General features: G+C 36.9%; 1 protein-coding gene across 2 annotated transcripts in view; it reads left to right on the top strand.

Moving 5' to 3' along the window:
* The window catches only part of gpc6a (glypican 6a), a 163,482-nt gene that overhangs the window by 27,896 nt on the left and 113,925 nt on the right, over positions 1–21,661 (top strand). For both annotated transcript variants that reach the window (XM_011490217.4, XM_078945139.1), the window contains one exon: positions 7,420–7,578. In XM_011490217.4, coding sequence (XP_011488519.2) covers positions 7,420–7,578 — 159 coding nt within the window. The remainder of the gene's footprint in view (positions 1–7,419; positions 7,579–21,661) is intronic.

Genomic DNA, 21,661 nt, shown 5'->3' with positions numbered 1-21,661 from the left:
CAGTTTGAGAAGGTTGCGTCAGGAAGGGCATCCGGCGTAAAACATTGCCAAATTTACCATGCGACTCGTTCGCTGTGGCGACCCCTGATGGGAGAAGCCGAAAGTGGAAGAAGACTTCTGGAATCTGGAATCATAAAAATAATCACAAAAGCTATTTTCACATGTCACTTTCCTGTCAAAACCTGTAAAGAAAACTGTGTCAGTACGGTGTTAGCTTTAATCACATTCAGAATAGACTTTGTGTAAATCAATGTCTTTAATGTTTTTATGACAAAGTAAAATTGAAATATTCAAAGCGAAAAATATCAGAGAGGAAAAGAGGTTTTTTTTTATTTTCTCCTGCAGCAGCTCAATAAAGTTAAAAGAAAAACACTAAAGTCCAAAAAGTCTGGAGAAAATTTGCACACAAAAAAAGAAGTGTACTATTTTGTTAAATTGCTGTTCCCTCAGTCCTTCATTACTGTCATCCAGTATTACTTATCAAAAAGCATAGTGGGAGAACAAAAAAAACTTTGGTTTTGTTCTTACAATTCTGTGAAGAAATGAAGACCTGACAGTGTCTGAAAGATTTCTATGGCTGAATAAGAGACAACAGTATCTTGAGAAATTTTCAACCTTGATAGCAGATTGAGGGATCACCACGCCAGTGTGAAATGAAAAACATAAGGTGTCAAAAGTTTTAGTTTTTGGCAAGAAGTATATATTTTAAAAATTAGAGATTTTTGGAAGTTATTTTGTAAAATATCTACATATATGTTGTTTGAAAAAAATGTCAAAGCAGACAGATTGGAAATTCATTTAGTGAAGCCGTTTTTTTCTGCCCTGAATCTGATAAGCAAAATAATTGAATATTTAAACAGTGATGCTATTTTGCCTCAGAAATTAAACAACAGAAAAAAAAAAACACAAAAAAAACAGGATGATTGCAGCACTCTGAAGATGGGCAAAAAAAACTACAAGTTTCAAAGTACAACAGAACCATTGCTGTTCATTCGAAGTGGTGGGTAAAATGTTGCCCTTCTAAGATTTTATAAGGGTACGCTGATCTTGGACAAGTGGCTTACACTAGCAATAAAGGATGATTGTGCAGGACTGTTGAGGTTAATGAAAGGGAACATTTTTAATGTTTTTGTAGCATTAATTTAAAAAAAATGGAACTCAAATTAACCTGTTTTAATCAGTACTACGATAATTTTAGAGATTGAATTAATAGGAGAAACAATGCATAAGAAAATACTGCAAAAGTTCCCTAAAAAGAGCATGAAAAAGTAGATTTAAAACATGGAAATCAGTCACATAGTTTCAGCAGTTGTATTACTTATAAAGGAAATCATTTTATTTTATTTTACTATGCTTCAGCTTTTTGACAAGTCACCACGTGTTGTTCAATTTCCATATAAAACCCTTGTGATTGTCCTCTTTTGTGCAATGCCTGAAATGTCGTTTTCTTTTGAATACTAATAGAATTTGACATAGCATACTTCTGTTCTGTTGCCAGTTTTAATAAAACGCAGCTGAACAGATAAGAAATCTGCCATTATCTTGACCCCCTCCAGTAAAATTGAGGGCACAAAGAAAAAAAAAAGAAAATACTTAGAACAATACATTTGCTGTAACATCAAGGTTTTTTTTAAGCCAATAGGGAGCTGAGGTTAAAAGCAAAGTGAGTGTACTGTATGAGGTTAGCTCTTAATCTCTGCATGATAACACCTCCAGGACTACCCACGTCGTCCCAATGACCCATATATGGCCAAATCTGCTAGCTAATGTGCAGTTTGTTGAAGCATAGCACATATTGTTTCTTTAAAGTCGCATTTGATGTAGAGTCAAATGCACCTTTCCATACGCTTTCTCTTCTTAACAGCATTTAACTGGCCTATATGAAAGGAGTGGAAATCTGTTCCTCAGCTCTGCATAATTACAATGCTATTCTTCAATCATGCTTTGGAGCTAATGAAGACAGTGATCCAGAGGAGCTGAATGCATCTGTGGGCTAAATGAACTGAACAAACAACACATGTGTGATTGCATTTGTAAGCCAGGACAAATTTCTTACGCATCACTTTGTTTTTATGAGAAAACATTTGAGCGATTGTCAGAACATTTCACTGGAAAATCCCCAAAGACGATTAGCATTTGTCCTTAATTATCTCGCTGTGTAATTGCAAACATTTACATTTTTGATCAGCTTGTTCTGAGAGCTGAGTCGGGGTGCCTTGTGGCATCTGTGCTAGAGGCAGCTGCTAAGGAAGAATGGTATCTTCGGGAGCTGGAACAGGTTAAACGTATGACACCAATTTCACAGTGTTTACACAACTACTTGCTCATCAATCAGACAAATCTCAGGGTAAATAATGTATTATTTATGTGTGTTTTCTTGAGGGTGGTGATCCATGAATTTGTGATCATGTCAGGAGTGTAATGAATTATTAATGTTATGAATGTGCCAGACCGAAATCCTAAGATACATCTGTGTTGTTAAATGTCTGAAGGATTTTTCTACTTGGTTAACTTAGAATCTCTCATCCCTCTTTATTAATATATATGTTTTGCTCTTTTTTCCTTTATATTTGATTTATTTTTGTGAAGTTATTTGTTGTTCATTTTCAGTCATGCCACATTTTTTTAATGGGAATTCTTTTATAAATGTCCATTTCAAACCTTTTATTTATTAGCTTATTATTGATGCTGATGTAGATTTGAAATATGATCATTCTTTTTTTTCAAAACCCAGTTTTTGTATTTGTCGAATAACAGTGATATCAACAGTTGTTCCAGCTGTGTTAACCCAAACCATTACCCTTCCTATGCCATACTTAAGTGTTCCTCATTTGACTTAATAAGCTTTTTCTTTTTATACACCCAAAAAACATGTCATCAAGAGCACAACAGGACCAGTGCCTAGTCTCCTAAAAATCAGAACAGGGAATCTGGTTATGTCAAAATGTTATTGAGATTATTGGGTAAAATAAAAAATTAAAAAAGCATAATATTTGGCATGGTTTTATTCTTATATTCTCAAAATCGTGTTTATTGTATACCTCCAGTTTAGTTTTCTGTGTTAATAAAAATGCTTGTGTTGAGTTGATCTTGCAAACAAAAAGTACACCAACAGTTTGGTTTCAAATTCCACTTTGGTTGCAAAGCAACCAAGTAGAACAAGACAGATCAGGATGGTTGAGCACAAACTCCTTCTGGGTTTGGGATAACAAAATCTTTAGGCTCACTAAGGTGAACATTATTACCTTTACTTTGAAAACAAAGCCAACCATTGTAAAATAAAAAGAAAAATCAATCAGATAATGTGAGAAAACATTCATGTATAATATGTTGGACAAAACAGTGGTTGCTGATATGTTTTTACAAGTATTTATTCTGCTGTTCAGTTTAGAATTCACGTTAAAAAAAATACAAATAAAAAGATTAAATGAAAAATGGGAAACATAATCAGGACTTCACAGAAATGTAACATTAGGGATAATTCTTTAGTTATTTAAAAGTGCTGTATTTTCTGCACTTTAAGACCCACTTAAAGTCTTTTTTTTATATACTTATAAATGGATTCATTCCGGTTGTGATTACTGGTGTAAAAGCCATTTTGAGATGTACGAGTTGCAAACAAGGGTGTCATTGTGAAGACGCTAATGCAGTTAACGTGTTGCAGTGTCAGATTGCGTTTTTTTTTTTTTTTTTTTTTTTTGCGTGTTGCAAACAAACATATCTGGATCTATTTTTCTGCACTTCTACAAACAGGTTCTGGAATGACTGTGAACCCAGTTAATAAAGTCTAACTGACTGACATACTGATCTCTGACTCTTTAGTTTTCCTTAGATCATTTTTGACAGTGCGCCTTATAATCCGGAACAATGGAACAATGACCAAACTGCTTCAAAAATAAAGGAACCTTTAAAAGTTAAATTGTGTGTGTGCATAATAAACGTTTTTTTTAATTTCCAGTTCAGTGTAGACCAACAAACTGTGCTTAAGCAATATATAGAATGTAATTCATATAAAAATGTTACATTTAGAGATTAATCATTGTTCTCTTTAATTTTCAAAATACATTTTAAATAAAATATTGGAGACTTAAATAAAACTAACAATAATTTTTCAAAAACCTTTTACACTTACTAACCTGGGCAGTTTTGAGTATTTTCTTGTTTTCCATCTAGCTGATGCATAAAGGGGTTCGGGTTTGATTTTAAATAGCTTATCAGCGGTCAAACTTGAACGGATACTGGCATGTTGCACAACAGATACTTATTCCACCGCAGGGAAATTGAAAACAAACCAAAAAGCATGAACATATAGATTTAATACTACAAATATCACAGCATCACATGCTGTTCAGAAATCAATACATTCATTTCTAACAACCTTCATGTTTTGATTCATGTTTGGTCATCACAAAGTCTTGTGTCTCTCAGCATATGTCAGCCAAAAAACAAGGATTCTCACTCCGTTATTTCCAGTCTTTTTGCTGCAGATTTGAAAGCACTGTATATTATTGTATTAACGTTAACGAATTTTCAATTAGCAAAGAGGCACTAAGCCTTAAAGATTCAGCAAATAAAAATTGAGTGGTGGATTTCAGCTTATTTTATGTTTTATGGAGTTTGGCCCAGAGGCTGAGCATTACTCAGGAGAAAAGGGTTTTTGTTGAACTGTTGATGGTGCACCTCATTACTGAAGCTTGGTGCCTCTCCAAGGACTGATTGAGGATTACACTTATTTAATAGTGCTAGCACGTACTTGCTGCATCTTTCTTTTTCCATTATCCATATATAGCTTCTTCATCTATAGCCTGAAGTATAATAGTGCAGAACACCACTATACCTGCTGGTTGCAGCAATATGTGGAGGGAGTCCTAAAGCAATAGTTCAGCAGTCACTGCCTGCTTCACACCAAAACCTGCATGAGCTGCAATAATTTCAGCTTTCCATTGCTGAAACTGTTATCAGGACTAACTAAAAATTGTTTAGATTTTTACAAAAGAGAAAGACGGTCAAAAGCATAAATCTGCTTTTTTAAAAGCCTTTTTTCAGATGCTTTTAGTTATGATCTTTCGCTGTAGAAAGAACTCAAGATACATCAGCATTGTATTGTAATATTGACAAAACATCACTTGTGTTGTCAATATTACAATACAATGTAATGTATTGAATTTATCACAATACAATACGTCACATTGTATTGTATTATTGACATTTATGTGTTTTTCAAAAGACGGTTTTATTTTGCATTTCTGGTCAAATTCCAACAAGCTTAAGCAGCGTTTGCATGTTTTAGCATCATGTCTGAATTAAATGTAAATACTATGGCCATGTCCTGATCATTTAAGAGACTTCTCTGGAAAAGAAAAAATTTACAGTTTAAGCTTTATCCTGTATGCTTTTTTGAGTTATAGAAAAATACTGGAGGGTAATACAGACTATGGAACTGTTAGTCGACTAAAGGCCCGTACACACCAGGACGAATATTCGCCAGGTGTTATTCGCCAGCGTTTTTCGCCACGTTTTTTGTGTTCACACCCAGGCGATTTTCGCTGACGATGAGCCGAGCGAACATGCAATTTCATTTCCTGACATTAGATCAGGCTTAATGTAAAACAGAAAAACTCCTGTACACAAGGTGGCGCTGCGCAACTTTACGCTTCTTAAAGTCGCTTTTCACTCAGAAGAAGAGAGCAAGTATTTACGCGCTTGTCAGAATCATACAAAGAAAACATGAATATTTCAAGCACCAGTTGCAACTATTGGTGCTTGGTTCGGGGATATTTTAGAATGTCCGTCATTATTTCTTCGCGGCAGTGTAGACGCTACTCGGCGTCTATCTTCTTCGCTGGTATGTGTGCTCAGAAAGGCAGGTTTGTGTTTGAGCGCCCCCAAGTTGTGTTTTACTGTAACTTCAGAAGCTCCAGACACGTGTGCAAAAGCGCCATTCTCATTGGTCGTATAGTTTTCGACGCCGCGCGTCAAACCAAAAAAACGAACCCGAGGCGTTTTTTAAAAAGTGACGCTTTGACGCGTGGCGTTTTTTCGCGTCGGTGTGCACACTCACATTGGTGCCCTTTGTTTTGTCACGAGGCGTTAAACGTTGGCGAATATCGCGGGCGAAATTCGTCTCGGTGTGTACGGGCCTTAAGAATAATGGAATCCTGTGTAATTATAGCACTCTTGTATGCTTGTAGAAAAATGTCAATGTAGACATAAAAATCACGTTTTCAATAAAATCATGTTTCTAAGCTTATTTCCCTACTCCAGCTATTGCTATTTAATGGCTACCCACAGCATCACTGAACAGTATGGAAAAAGTGAGTGGGGGGTTTACAATCCAAAGCAGAGATAGTTGACATCAACAGAAGGATAGTGACTGACGTTTATGAAAATAAAGCACGGTGGCTGACTTGTTGCAACGTTTCAGCTGTATTTGCATCTAAATGTAAACGCAGATTCTCTGCCAATGGCGCTCAGCAATATTTCCTAGTTATTAATCAATTTAATCTGAATCCCTGTGTCAAGATATGATCTGTATTGTTGTGAAAGTCGAATTTATTGAAACATCGAGAACTGCAGTTTTTTTTTTTTTTTGCCTTTGTAGAATCACATGTGAAACAAATGTTATATATATAAAAAAATGAAAAATGTGTTTTTCGTGTTTTTAACATGTTTGTTTTTAACATGTTCTTGTAGCATTTGTTTAATGATGGGGGACATATGTATAAAGAATATTAGGCTCAAAATTTGCATTTCTGAGTATTTCTTTATTCAAATCGTTGGGAATAGGGAGCAGAAGAAAAAATGCTGTTGGAAAAAGCTTGTCGGTAGGTGTGATGTAGAACTTACAACGGCAGGCCATAAGCTTAATGCAATGCTCCATTCGGATGCATCCACTTGTAGAAAAATATATCCATGTACATCTTTGCGTGTTCGTTTTCCTTGTCTAAGTTGGAATCTGGCTCAAAACTGTGCGGCGGGATAGCTCCAATAATGCTCGCCGTTTCTGTTGCACCTGTAATGTTAGGTTCTTTATTTAGGCTAAAAACGGCATAATCATCAGGATGGGAATATTTATGTCTTAATGCTGTAAAAATGTAAGAAGTTTATGTAAAATGTTATTCTAATGCTATGTAAACCAGCCGATAAAACGAAAGACTTGCTCTTTTATGTGAAGGGAATAATACAGGGTTTTTTAGTCTGTTGTATCAAAGTGACTCTTTGTTTCATGTAAAAGGAAGCTGACAAATATTATCCTCTCCTTTAAGTTACAATCAGCCCACCTTTGATAGCTTCAGGGATGAAAACCAGTCAAATAACGGGAGATTTCTGATCAAAGACTGAGAGCAGTCTTTGGAGAAATCTGACTCCTGCGGTGGTGGTGTGTATAAACACACTGTTCCTCGTCTCTGTCTCTCTTAGGTGAGCACCTTCGTGTCTGTCCTCAGGGATACACCTGCTGCACTTCTGAGATGGAAGAAAAACTCAACCAGCAGAGCAAACTGGAGTTTGAGAACATGGTCGAGGAGAGCAGCCGTCAAATGAGAACGACATTTATCTCTAGACATAAAAAGTTTGATGGTAAGTGAACGTTTTTTTTTTTTTTACCTCTTATTTTTACTTACGCTCATGCACAATACAACAATACGATAGGTAACCAACTAGTAGAGTTATCTCTTATTTCTGTTTTCCTTTAGTTTTTAAAAAATACAGTTTTATTTGCAAATAATTTCAGACATTGAAAAATCGGATGCTGGATTGAATTGTCTCATGCCTAATGCATAATGATGGGTTAGTATAACCCACTAAAGGTATTGGCTGTGTTCGACTACCTTCACTACGATACTTAGTGCACTAAATAGTGTGTTTGCCATTTTGTTGGGGTGTCCTAATTAGGGCTGTGACGATAACCTCATAACCGCATCACCGCATGTTTTTATTTATTTTTTTACGCTTTTGTTTTAAGGTTCAGCACATGGTGCGTGATTGGAGCTATAATAATCACATTAAACCCATTCATCTTTGCTGATAATTTACTTTTTCTGCTAGTCCTGTGTTCAGACTTCAAGGGCTTTTGGGGGAAACCTTTTAATACTGTTCTCCTTCACTGCTCCATGCCTCTCACACTCTCTTCCGCTGCTTGTGGCTCTCACTCCCTCTTGCGCTGCATGCGCTCCCTCTTCTCACACACGTGTGCGGTTTCAGCAGCACACACACATCCTCATTCTACAAGCGAAGTTTCTGTCTCGCGAGGAAATACGACAAATTTACTGCGTTCTAATTATTCATTACCATTGTATTCATTTCCATTACAAGCTGCGTGCATTCTTAAGTGCGCGACACAGCCGCCCACCGGAGGATTTTGTGTTGGGAGGGGGTTTATTACTGTTCTCATTCACTCCGTAACACCACAAATGAACGCGCACTGTTGGATTTCGATGAATATGAAAAATGAAAAAACATGTTTTGTTTGGGAACTATGTACAGTTACGTGTCTGTATAAATATAGGCGGAGCCTCCTGCCCCGCGTTCTTCATGGGTGTCATGCTTCATGGCTACCGGATAGGTGACAAAGTGTCTGCAGTCTCGTTTATTACTGGGCAATATATAATATTCTGAGAAGATGTCTGTACCAGAGAGCAGAGGTGAAGGCTTGCATGCAGCTCGATAGCGATCCGCTGCAGAAGAATCAAGAAGCACCCCGACACACTTTTGTGCGCTCCATCCTCCTACACACACAGAGCGCTAACACATAGTCTTTCTACAACACCTGTATAGTTAGTTCATTAGTTAGATACTACTGCAGCCGTGGGGGGACTTTTTGTTTGGCGGGGGGGGGGGGTGCGTTTAACCACGACACCGCGCTCCCTGCTGGTTCATTACCGCAGTGATCAAAAATCCCACACTGTCACAGCTCTAGTCCCAATCTACAATTCAAAAGTCCAGTGGCCTGGAAATTTCCCAGAAGTCTCTGCAAAAAAAACAAAGTGCCTTAATGCTTACTAGATTGGGGACTGTAGACCACAATACATTGCGTTTAACCTATTTGTCATTCGAAAAAAAGGATTTAAATTCTTTTTTTATGAATCATCTAAGTTTCATTATTCATAAATAGTCTTTAAATACTGAGCGCATTTTTAGTGTGAAAGGTAGTGAGCATGGTGTCCGAATTGTTTTTAAGATCCAGGGCACTAGATATTTGCAAAAAGAGGCATGCTTTTAACAGGAGAAGAATGCTAATTTTAAGAAGAAACTCACTAGAAAGTGGTAAAATGGTCTGTTTATGCAGTAAATCATTTTTACTTAACAATAATGTTTATAATAAAATATCAAAATTTAGAAACAAGGAGTTCCACACAAGAAAAAGAAAAAAAATCTGCCAAAAAGGCTAACTGTTAGAAGAATTACTTCAACTAGTATGTCATACAACCTAATGATATTATTTTGCTAGTTCTAAGATAATGGATTGTATTTCTTTATTTTTATAATTGTAGCTCATTCTGGTAGCAACGAAGAAAATTGAGTGTAATTAGTGAAAATGAGTCATTTAAGAATAGATGTGAACAAAACGAGAAAACGGTCTTAGTACAAGTTGGCCCATCTTAAATCTTACATAAATGCAATGAATGCCAGTGTCACTGTTAACATTGTTTTAACTATCAAAATAACATCCTTAAAATTGAACCAAAAATTATGTCATTTAAGTTTTTCTTTGAGTCTTAAATAAAGTTTTTCTGGTGTCAAGGGAATGGAGCAAAATGATTTTGAATCATTTTAGTGCTCATTTCCTTATTTCTAGATCCTAGTTCTTAATAAGACAAAAATTCTAGACTGTGCTGATTTTGACAAAAGCTTGAAAAGTCGTCTATGAAGACTCTCATTCATCCAGGTTGGTTCCATTGTAGAAGGTTTAGGGGATGTCATCTGGACTTGGTTGAAGTTAGAAGACGTTTCACCTCTTATCCAAGGGGTTTTGTCAATTCTGAATTAGCTGGTCGAAGAGCTGGTGAACGACCTGAAACTGGATGGTATTGTCAACTTAGCTTACATGGTTTCGGGTCGTTAAGAGTTCTTTGTCCTGAAAAACAAGACAAGAAGGAACAAGAACCAAAAGGGAACTCCTTCTTTCTCTTTCGGCTTTACCCATCAGGGAACCAAAAGGGAACATTATTTCAATTATGTATATCTCAGGTCTGTCTGAAAAACTAAAAAGGATTTTCAAACAACATGACAGCCCAGTTCATCTCAAACCAGTTAATACTCTCAGACAAAAACTGATTCATCCAAAGGACAAAATTCCCAGTTACAAACAGAGTAATGTTGTGTACTCTATCCACTGCAAAGAGAACTGCAAGGAACTGTATATAGGAGAAACCAAACAACCTCTACACAAGCGGCTTTACCAACATCGCAGAGCCAACCCAAGTGGACCTGAGTCTGCAGTGCACCTCCACCTGAAGGCCACAAACCGCTCGTTCGAGGACAGTGAAGTCCGAATTCTAGCCAGAGAGAAAGGATGGTTTGAGCGAGGAGTGAAAGAAGTCATCTTTGTCAAGAAGGATAAACTTTCTCTTAATAAGATTGGTGGTCTCAGGTTTATTCTTCCATTCATCTACGGCAGTGTCTTGAAACCTAAACAAACCAAACCAGTTCCACCTGAGTCGTTAACCGCTGAAAGAGAGGACCAATTTGGAGAGTGAGTCACTGGCTCCCCAACCCCCAGCTGAGGACAAAGGACTCTTAACGACCCAAAACCATGTAGGCTAAGTTGACAATACCATCCAGTTTCAGGTCTGACTCCTCCCCCATGAGCGCATATATACCAGCTCTTCGACCAGCTAATTCAGAATTGACAAAGCCTTTTGGATAAGAGGTGAAACGTCTTCTAACTTTAAAACCAAATCCAGATGGCATCCCCTAAACCTTCTACAAGAAAAGCTTGGAAAGGTGTAAAGCAAAGATAAGGTAAAACAGCTGAAAACCTGGTAAAATATCTTGACTGTTTAAAAACAAGGTTTGTAAACTTAAAAACAAGGTTTTTAAACTCTTTTAAACTTTTCAAATATCGAGTAGTTTGCAGTGTAGAGTATTCAGACAAAGCCTTAAACAACATTTTCAAACATACAAGTCAGGAGAAAACAGTAAGATTTACAGCACGTGAGAGAAAGGAAAGCATCAGATGCTCCTGTTGTCATTACATCCTTTGTTTTTTTTTTTGTTCTTTTGCTTCGTCTGTCTTAATCTCTTTCAAATGCCAAGTGAAAAATGCCTCTGTGTGAGAGCTTTATCAAAAATGAGACATGTCTGCTTGAGAACAGATACTGTTATTTAAAGAGAAGAGGCTTCATCTGTTATATAAACTTTATCAAACATTTCATAGCTCAATGCTTCTTCTCATGTCTTTTTTTAGAAATAAAGTCTGGACATTAGGCAAAAAGACAGACAGGGGATGGAAGAAAATAAGGAAAAAGAACATTGTAGAACACTTTAGATGTTACTTGAGACATGTGTTTTAGTTTATTCCAATCGATAAATGTTTATTTTCCATTCTCGTTTAAAAAGATATTTTGTATTACATGCAGACAAACATTAGATACTTTTCTTCTTAAAAATATATCCAGAAAATGGAAGAATTCAAGGCCATCTGTGCAAAAAACGGAAGGATACCAGAAATCGTAATGAGCAAATGTAAGTTTTCCAAATGGATTGTATTGAAGAAAATTGGACTAAACTACTTTTTGAAGTTTTTATGTCAAAAGTTTTTTTTTTCCTGACTGGTTTTAGGCTTTAGAAGTCTTTGTGTCATTCACATTAGAGGGTGACCAGCGACCCTGACCTGACCACCCATTAAGACAAGTGAAGTTGTTCACTCAGGTCAACAGGAGAGTTTTCTTTTTTTTTTGATAACATAATTCCCTGTACGAATCTGTGAAACCACCTGAGAGGAGAGTCAAGGCTGCATTCAAAGTCTCAGATAAATGAAACCTCAAAACATCTTTTCTCACTTTAGTGCAGGGTTTATCTCTACTTCTCATCTAAAAGTTTCACTGCTGCCTTTTCATGGACAGAAATGTGGCTTTGACTTTGAGCTTTCTGTCAAAATTGACTTTTTTTGTTCACTTTCCCCACAGTATTTAAAAAGAGTGATGGATTGGGGAATTACTCAGAGTGTTTTAAAGAGTAGAAACCATAATAACGCAGTCCACAATTTTCAGCCAGTCTTTGTGTACTGCATCTGCATTAATAGAAAACAGTGGATCTTTGTTTTGTGCGTAATTTAGGAATGGTACGGGAGAGAACCCAGATTCCTTTTAAAACTGTCCTACGTTTACTTTAAATTGAAAATACACACAAATGATTGCAAATGCGTGACAAGAACAGTTCATCAAAATTCTTTATTTTCTTATTACAAATAACAAAATAAAAAATTCCCCATGGTTTTTGTAAACAGGGACAAAAGAGGGCTTCAACACTAAGCAGGAAGCTAATTAAAAGAGTCATTATATGATAACTTGAAAAGCTAATCCATCAAAAGAAACCTTGAAAAGCTAGAAGGATTTTTTAAATCTGGGTCTATTTTTCAGATCAAGGATAAGATGAAAGATGACTGTCACTTCTTAAAAACAGATTTGCATTTCAATGTATTTATCATATTCTTGTAGCATTTTCTGAGGATGGAGGACAAATATAAGAAAATTAAGGTTAAATTTGCATTTCTATAAATTTCTTTATTCATATTATTGGGAATCAGTAGCACATGTTAAAAAATGCCGTTGGTAAAAGTGTGTTGTAGAAGCTACGTCAGCAAGCCACAAGCTCTCTGCTCTGCTCAATTCCGATGCACTTACAGACAAATGGATCTATGTATGTCTTCATTTTCCTCGTCTGAGATACCATCTGGCTCAAGACTGTAGAGCTGGATAGCTTCAACATCGCTCGCCATTTTTGTTGCACTGGTAATGTTAGGTTGGGGTTGTAAGGGGCTGCACACTAGCAGGACAGGATGTAATCAGATGGATGACGGGAAGGGGAGACTTACTTACTTCGCGGCACCAGTCCAACCCACAAATGTGAGGTGAATTTCTAATGAACTCCTAATGCTCTGCAGAATGTGTCCCAGAAAATGAAACAGGTTTTTTGGTATTTGCCTAAAAACGGCATAATCATAATTAAAAGGCCCCTGGGAATGCTTGTACATTGGTTAAAAAGACGATTGGAGTGGGAATTTAGGACTTTGAATTACCAGCTATCTTGTTGATTTTTAAAACTGACATCCGCTGTCACAGATAAATCACCACAAAATTCTAAATCTGTTGACATTTCTCTGCTCTCCACGTTCGATATCTCATTTGTATTAAAGTTTGTATGGAAAGAGCTTTGTAATGCCACCATACCACTGCATATGTAGACTGACGGAAAATATTAGCCTGAACAGAGTTTGAATCATCCTTCATCAATTTTCCATGCTCTCATTTCTGTTAGAAGTTATTTATAGGCCGCTATTATGAAATCCTGAACTTACTTTTTGATTACTGACTCCCTCCCCTGGAGGCCTGTGGGTTTTGATACATTATTGAGCAGTCCTGAAGCCACAAATGACTGTTGCGCACCAGGATTAGGGTTGGGGCATTCATAACATGCTATCATGCATTTGAGGACTCCGTCTGAGAGCGTGTCTCGCCTTTTCTCAAAGATAACAGATTCTAAAACAGTTCTAGTGAAATAATTTAAAATATTGTGAAAGATGTGCATAAATAAAAATGGCTCAGCTGCACTTCGGTGTTCGCTTAGGTCAGTATAATCCTATTCAAAGCAGGCTTTTGCTTTTATTTTATTTAAAAGTTTTCCTGCTTTTTTTCTCTGAGCCCAACAGTTGCCCACAGGCAACTTGAATTAAGAGCAAAAGCTGTTATAAATATTTCCTGTCTTTCTGTTCTTGGAACTGAAAGCTAGAGATGCTAAGATGCAGAAGTGAAGAAATTGGAGGCATTAACAGGCAGAGTTCAAATAGTTGTGTGTTAAAGACTGATTGTTGTGGTTGAATGGTTTATAAAAATCAAGAAATGACTGACAGACATTACTAAGCAGTGATTTGTGGACACTTTTTTTGTGAAACAATCTTTTATTTTTTATTTTTTATTTCAGTCATTTATAATATCTCCATGTGTTAAGGTGTGATGAAAAAAATATATTGGGAAAAGTATTTATTGAGTGTGGCTGCCTCTAGCTCCAGTAATGATATATTCACCTTCCGGAGAGGATGGGGGAAGTCTGGTTAGATGGTTTTTCAGAAAATTACCTGTTCCTCCCACTGGGAAAACCCAGGGACTCATTAATGATTTCAGAAAATTACCCAATGATTATCTGCACCTGTATTCATCATTTGGGAAAGGGTAGAGCATATTTAAAGCGTCACTATTTTCAGATGTGACAAAAGGATGCATCACATACAAGGACGCATCGTGGGCAGCTAACAAGGTAATGATGAAGGCACAGAAACTGTGCTTCCAAAGAATGTTGTAAAAAAGCTGACCTCCCCAAAAGGACATTCTGACCTGCTACTGTAGAGCACAGAGAGTATTTCAACTCACTATAATTGTGTGTGGTATCTCGGCTTCTCAGCAGCAAAGAGTGTCAGGAGTGCAGAGGATCATCGGTCTGAAGCTTTCAGGCTTAGAAAATATCTGTAGCACATGCTGTCTTTGTAAAGGCAACAGAATTTACATGAACCCCACATGGACGCCCAGCAGTTTTTTGACCCTGGCTAAATTAGCAACAAAGTCAATGACTTTGTTGCTAATTTAAATCATTGTGTTTGCACCATAAATGTGCTGTTGAGCCCCAGGTTGTACACTGTTTCTGCTATCATTTTAGCTTTAATACAACCTCCAAATATTTCTAAAATATACTGTAGAGAACAGAAATCTGTTCTCTACAGTATATAGACATGTATACCTCAAAAAGATATTCTCCAACATCCTCCATAGGAATCTCATAAAATGATAACCCGAAATGGGTTGGACACATTGCTCAGTCCACATACTTCACAGTCAAAAGACACATCCTTGGGCAAATCTGAATTGATTCCCTCCCCTCTGCTACACCCTATTGCTCCAATTGTAGGGGTATTTGAAACTGTAGCACTATCCAAAATATTTTTTTTTTTTTTAACAACTGAGTTCTGGCTATCTCTCTGCCAGGAGGGTGATCCACCTTGTGCTTGTGGGATGAACGAGAAACACATTTTGTTGAATTTCCACAAGTGTGCTCTGAAGCACAAAACTTTACATTTAAATGCTAGTATTGAGTTTTTGAATGACTTTTTAAGTTATAAAACTGATGTCATTATGTATTTTCTGAGTGCTGGTAATGGAGGCTTACATGGATCTAGTTGTCTATAAGTGGATACATCAGAATAGACCAGCGCAGGAAGTTTGCAGCCTGTCGATTGTACTTGCGACGTGACAAATATTTTTCAAACTGCATTTGATTCACAGCAACTTGAATCATGAAAAAACACTAAGAAATGCAATTTTTGAGCTTAAGTTCTTGATATATGTCCTCCATCATTAGAAAAATGCCACAAAAACACAAAAAGCCCAATTTTCATTGGAGGAGATTTTTTAAAGTTCTCACAAATCCTTTTAAGATCCCAGTAAGTCAGTTGAAGCAATAGTTGTCCTGTTCTACTAGGGATACTCGCTACATTCACTTGGTTAGCAGGTGTACCAGCTGTACTCGTAGCCCATTAGAAAAACAAAAAAAAATATATATATATATATATATATATATACACATCTTTCGTCTTAAGTTATCTTTTTGCAGGTCATGTTTCATAGTTTCTTCCAAATGCCTAGTGGAAGCTTTTTCTTGTTTTATGGAGATTCAAAAGGGGTTCAGTTCAATTCAATTCAATAAAGAGCAACTGTAATATTGAACAGTTATTTTTTATGTTTTAGTACTTCAGTATGATCATAACCACAAAGGTAAACACATGCTTTTTAAGTAGCCTACCTGATGAAAAAACAAGTTCCTCCATTTGTTCACAATCTTCAAATCTTGGAAGATGTTTTTTTTAAATGTTGAATTAATATTTGAAGTTAGGAGATCCAAATTAAAAAAAGATTAGTCTTTCTCAGTAATTCTGCTGTTACCCTGCAGTTTCTCATTTAGTCAGGTTGTTAAGTAAATGTTCACTAGATTCAGTGTTTGATGCTTTTCCATCCTCTCAGAAGGCCCTAGCTACAGATTAGTGTGTGTGGTTGGTTGACTAAAGTCTGAGTCGGGCAGCTGCCGTGGTTGACTGGGTTCTTTGATCCTGCCTCTGTAGAGCCTCTCCGCCCAACATTGAGAGCTGCAGTGTCCTTCATTCACTTCAACAATCCCTCATTCACACCCAACCTAAACCAAAACGGGCTCAAATGCCACTCGACATTCTGTCTGACTAATCGTCTAGAAAATTTGTAGACCAGTTCTGGACACGGTAAAACCTACAGTTTATCAGAATTTTTAGCACATCAGACTTAAAAAAAGAAAGTTTGACATTAAAATAAAGTCAGATTTGGTTGTTTTTAATAGCGAGATGCAGCACAAAATATACAGAAATTATGCTCACATTCATTTTTTTGCACCTAAAACACGGTTAAGTGGGACCTAGATTAATTTAATCTCTATTAACACATTGGTTCTCTGCGTGACGCCTTGGCCTCTTTTAAGAAGTGGGAAGGAAAAACAAAGCTTTGATGAGAAGCCAGAGTGATGAGTCACAGTCAGTGGTGCACTTCAGCATCGACCTCATTAAGGACAACAAAGAAAAGGATGAGAATCTGTAAATCAGTATGTTATTCTGGCAGGTCAAATGTCTCATGGATTTAAAAAAAATATTAAGTGCACATTTTTAAAAAAAGAAGCTAAAATTAAGAGCAGCATCTATCACTTTTTAAGATTCTTTCTTTTACTTTTAGAGTGTTAAAAATATTCATTTACAGTTTTAAGTAAATGAGAAGAGTTTAGTATTTAACTTTGGAATAAACTGCATAACTAAATGTGCTTTGCATTTTCTTAAACTAACTTGCAGCCTTTTAGATGCATTTTTAAAGCCTAAATAAAATGATTTTACTAAAATGACAAAGAAAGTAAATTTGACTGTTTTTGCCAGAAGAATAAATGTTGAGGTTTCTTTGAAGAGGACTGCTGCAGTGAAGGTCTCTCCTCTTCACTGTGCACGTCTGAGGGTGATTCAGAGAGAAAGCTTTGTATTCTGCTGCAAAGGCAGAGACTGCATTGTTGTTGCATGAGAGTTTTACAATTTTTATTCAAAGAATATGACTTTAAAGCCTTTCCTTTAATAATGTGGATGGAAAACCAGACTCTTTTTTTTTTATTATATGATTTTAGCTTAAAATAAAAGTTTGACTTACATTAAATCCACAGCAAATGCTTCTATTTCATAAATATTGACTTGGAGTTTTCATATCCATGGGCACAGCTTTTTTTCACACAGTATCTGCATAAACAAAAACCTCTGCTAATCTACAGTAGACATCACAAACTAGAATTCTTTACATTTATTATTCATGGCTGACGTTCAGTGAAGTACTTACCAATTTTCAAAATGCCCACAATTCATAGCTGACATCAAATGGTTACATCAAAAGAGGATCTCAGAGGTCCTCATTATATTATCTGAATCCCACTTCAATGTTGGAGATATGAAAGAGAATTATAACAAATTGTTTTGTCATTGTTATCTAAAAAAATTACTAAACTTTATTTGACTTTATCTATTGATAGGTTAATTTTTATTTCTTTTTCTCTAAATGTCTAGTTTAACAGTCAGGCGTCTTTCTATTTGGATAAACTTGACTGAAGGCTTGAAGGCCTTTAATAGTTCCACTGTTGCAGACTATGTCCTTGATTTTGTGGACTGATTTTTAATCTCTGGTATTCTTTGTGCATAATATAATAGCTCATCAATTATTTTTTACATGAATAATCTGAATAAGAGGATTTTATTCAAAACACAGTGCAAGAACTTTTAAGAGATTTTACCCTCATTTTGTTTGAATAAACCAAATCAATCTCTAGTTCCTATTGGACTGTTTGAATTCAAATAAGCAAATCCACTGGGTTAGTTGACTGATCCAAGTTCTAGAAACTCTTCAGGAGGATGCAAACTGTTGTATGCTGTGTGAGTCCTCAAGTTAAATCTTTTCTACCAGTTTGCCTTTTTTTAACTATTGCAGGGTCTACACATGACACTGTCGACCTGTAAATTAAACAGGTAGAGATTATGGATTAGGAAATTAGATCATTGTTAAGACATTGCCAAGACATATAATTAGGATTTGTAAATGAACACATTAAGTAAGTACGTTTTTATGCACAAACAGTATTTCTACTGATACCAGAAAAACCCTGGAATTCAAAGAACATTTTAAAAGTTTAAAAGACATTGGTCAACAGAACAAAGATGGTATAGTCAGCTCACACATATCAGCAAGCAACAGTTTGAGCCAAAGTGCAAAGACTAAGGCTTTTTGATTTTTTTTTTTTTTTTAAGAAGGAAGACTTCTACGCCTTTGTACAATAAACTCTAACAGGGAATCTGTTCTGTTTTATTACAAGCTGTATTTTACTGGTGATTAGCACTGTTTTGTCACATTCACACCAGACATGTGACGAACATTCAAGAACGTGCTAAACATGGGGACTTGAACGCGCATTTAGCCCATGGTGTTTACACAGGACAAGCAGGGTGGGGGAGGGGTCTTCTTTTTTTATACTGTTTATTGGTTGTCCACAACCTGCCGTTGGAAGAGGCTTTATGCAAAATGTAAAAATGGGGCAAATCTAGCTAATCTTTCTCCAGGCTTTTTCTTTGAAAGCTCTATTCCAATATGTGAAAGTCTTGGTGTCATCTACTTCCGGCCAGACACAAACCACAATTATTCATTTGTCCTTCATGATCAACTTTCACTTGGCACTTCCGTGAATTAAAAGGCACTACCAAATCTAAGTCCCTGATTGGTCAAAGTTTGATCTGGTTTAACTTAAATGGCCCAGTTAGTACAGCAATTTATACGTAGAGCCCAATAATGGTCCTATAAAAGTGTACAGCTACTCATGAACGCAACAGTTTAGAACATGCAAGCCCGAAACACATAGACACTTTGAAAATATATGCATTTTTAAAACTTTATGTGGACTTTTAATTGAGATTAACAGCTTGGAAGCACTTTGCTGTGCGATCATAGCTGTGGCACCATCACCCCATAAAAATAGATTTTGGTTAAGACCATTTTAGTGTGAAGGTTATATCATCAGTGTGTTTAGGTCAAGTACACCAGCTTCATACTACAGTCCAAAAACCCGTTTTGCCCCTTTCGAGGTAACAGGGGCTGACGGAGCCCAACCCGGCCACGTAGGGTGAAGGCAGGGCACACCCTGGAGAGGTCGCCAATCTGTCACAGGGCCACAATCACACACCCATTCACACTCACATTCACACCTGTGAACCATTTAGAGTAACAAATTAACCTAAGAAGCATGTTTTCGGATTGTGGGAGGAAGCCAGGGAAAAGCCACACATGCACAGGGAGAACATGCAAACTTCACACAGAAAGGTCCCCCATTGGTGATTCTGTTTAACCAGGGCCTTCATGGTGTGAAGCAAGAGCGCTAACCACGTTGCCACTGTGCAGTACAAAAACTCAAGTTAATTGGTGATCAACTTGGTTACCTTGCATGGTGCTGTGTTATAGACTGGTGACTTGTCCTGAGTGTAACCTGCCTTTGCACAGATGCAACTGGGCTCCAGCAACACCCAAGGCTCTCATTAGGAAATAGCAGCTGAAAGTTGAATAGATGGTTGTCTTAAAGTTTGGTCTAATTAAATAGAGCTCAGCAGGAGTTGAGTCTGGTCACAGTAGCCTCCCCCACGCGTCTTTCATGTGTCTGAAGAAACTTAAAGTAACTACAGATTAAAAAAAATATTGATAGAGTATGTCTCTGGCTTTTAACTTTTAATCATAGTATCTACACTGTCAGCTGATTAGTTTCACTTTTAATTTATATCTATTTTAATTTTTTTATTTATCTCCAGTGGGTTGCCAAAATATATTTGGTGCATTTTTCTTCTAATTGAAGCCATGTCACGTTTTGCTCTTTTTAACGTTAGCCTGCTTAACCCTTGTGCTGTCCTAGGCACTTTAACGTTGGGAGTTGGGTCATCTAGACCCACTAGACAGTGCTCTGGACCTTTTTGCTTCAATGATTTGTGATCTTCACTGGTGTCCATGGGTTACATGAAATCTTTCCACCTTTATCCACCTTTGTCATGGTAGGTAGAACACGTCAATGTAAGGGTGGGGTCATTTAAGATAGCACAAGGGTTACACATCCGTTTAACACTGAGTGTGGTGAGGAATGAATCCCAAAGCCCCTAAAGATTAACATTATCATAGAAACTTCCTTGATTCACTGGGAGGACCCTCAGCACATCCGATGCCTTCTATGAGCCCTCCTAGAAAGGGGACTTGCACATGGAGGTTTCTTAAAGAGATGCCAGAGCCAACTACATTGGCTCCCTCTTGATGTGGAGGAGGAGTAACTCTACTCCAAACTCCACCTGGGTGGACTAACTCTTCACCCTACCTCTAATGCTGCATTCACACTGGACACGATTCACTCATCAGGGGCATCGAGTTTCAATGTTAAGTCAATGTACAGATGCAATCTGATGTCCTGTGGCAGGAATTTACGTGTCGGGCGCTAGGGTTGTGCCGATGGACGATACTATCGTCCACCGTGATGGCTGACTGACATAGGTAGTAAAGTGCTACACAAGTTTACGCTGTTTGTCATTTATCATACACAAAGTGAAATCTAGTCTTGCTGAAATAAACACTATACTTAACTGGAATACTGCAACTCCAGTGAATCATAGTTTGATGTTTCCTGCCTTTCGTGTAGCACCGTGAGACATTTTTGGTTGTCTGTAACATTTCCGTGGCAAATTACTCCTCATGTCAAAACACCGTCGTGAAAAAAAGAAAAAAAAGGTTATCTTCATGATGAATCTTACAACAAAGCCGATTTTGGAACCAAACACTGCTTTCATTTTCACATCAGCTTTAAACTGGAAGTATAATTGTTGCTTGTTAACAAATAATGTGTTGGCCAGTTGGATAGTATGAGACATTTATCTGTACCGTAATTTCCTGACTTTAGAGCGTACCTTATTATAAGCTGCACCCATTACATTTTTTAAGGATAAAACATTTTGTACATACATAAGCCGCACCTGTAAGCCGCATGTGCCCACATTGAAACATGTGTTGTAGACTGAGGATATGTATGTGCTGAAACAGCGCCCCTAGCGGCCATTAAAAAATACATAAAAAAGAAAAAGAAAAAAATGCATGAATTAGCCGCATCATTGAACAAGCCGCAGGGTTGAAAGTGTGTGACAAAAGTAGCGGCTTATAATCCGTAAATTTCGGTATTATAGAAAAATATTATTATATCAGTTGCGAAGAATTACGTATGATTAAATGAAATCAAGCAAGGTGCTTTCTTGTGCTTTGGAAAAAAATGCACACCTTCAAGTAGAGGACATAAAACAGGACATAAACTAAATGACTCAGAGGACAGTACACGACTG

Source organism: Oryzias latipes, chromosome 3 (assembly GCF_053564925.1).
Source record: "Oryzias latipes strain Hd-rR chromosome 3, Olatipes_Hd-rR_3.1".
NCBI classification, from domain to species: Eukaryota; Metazoa; Chordata; class Actinopteri; order Beloniformes; family Adrianichthyidae; genus Oryzias; species Oryzias latipes.
The sequence above is the reverse complement of the archived record's forward strand: the minus strand, read 5'-3'. Positions and strand labels throughout refer to the sequence as shown.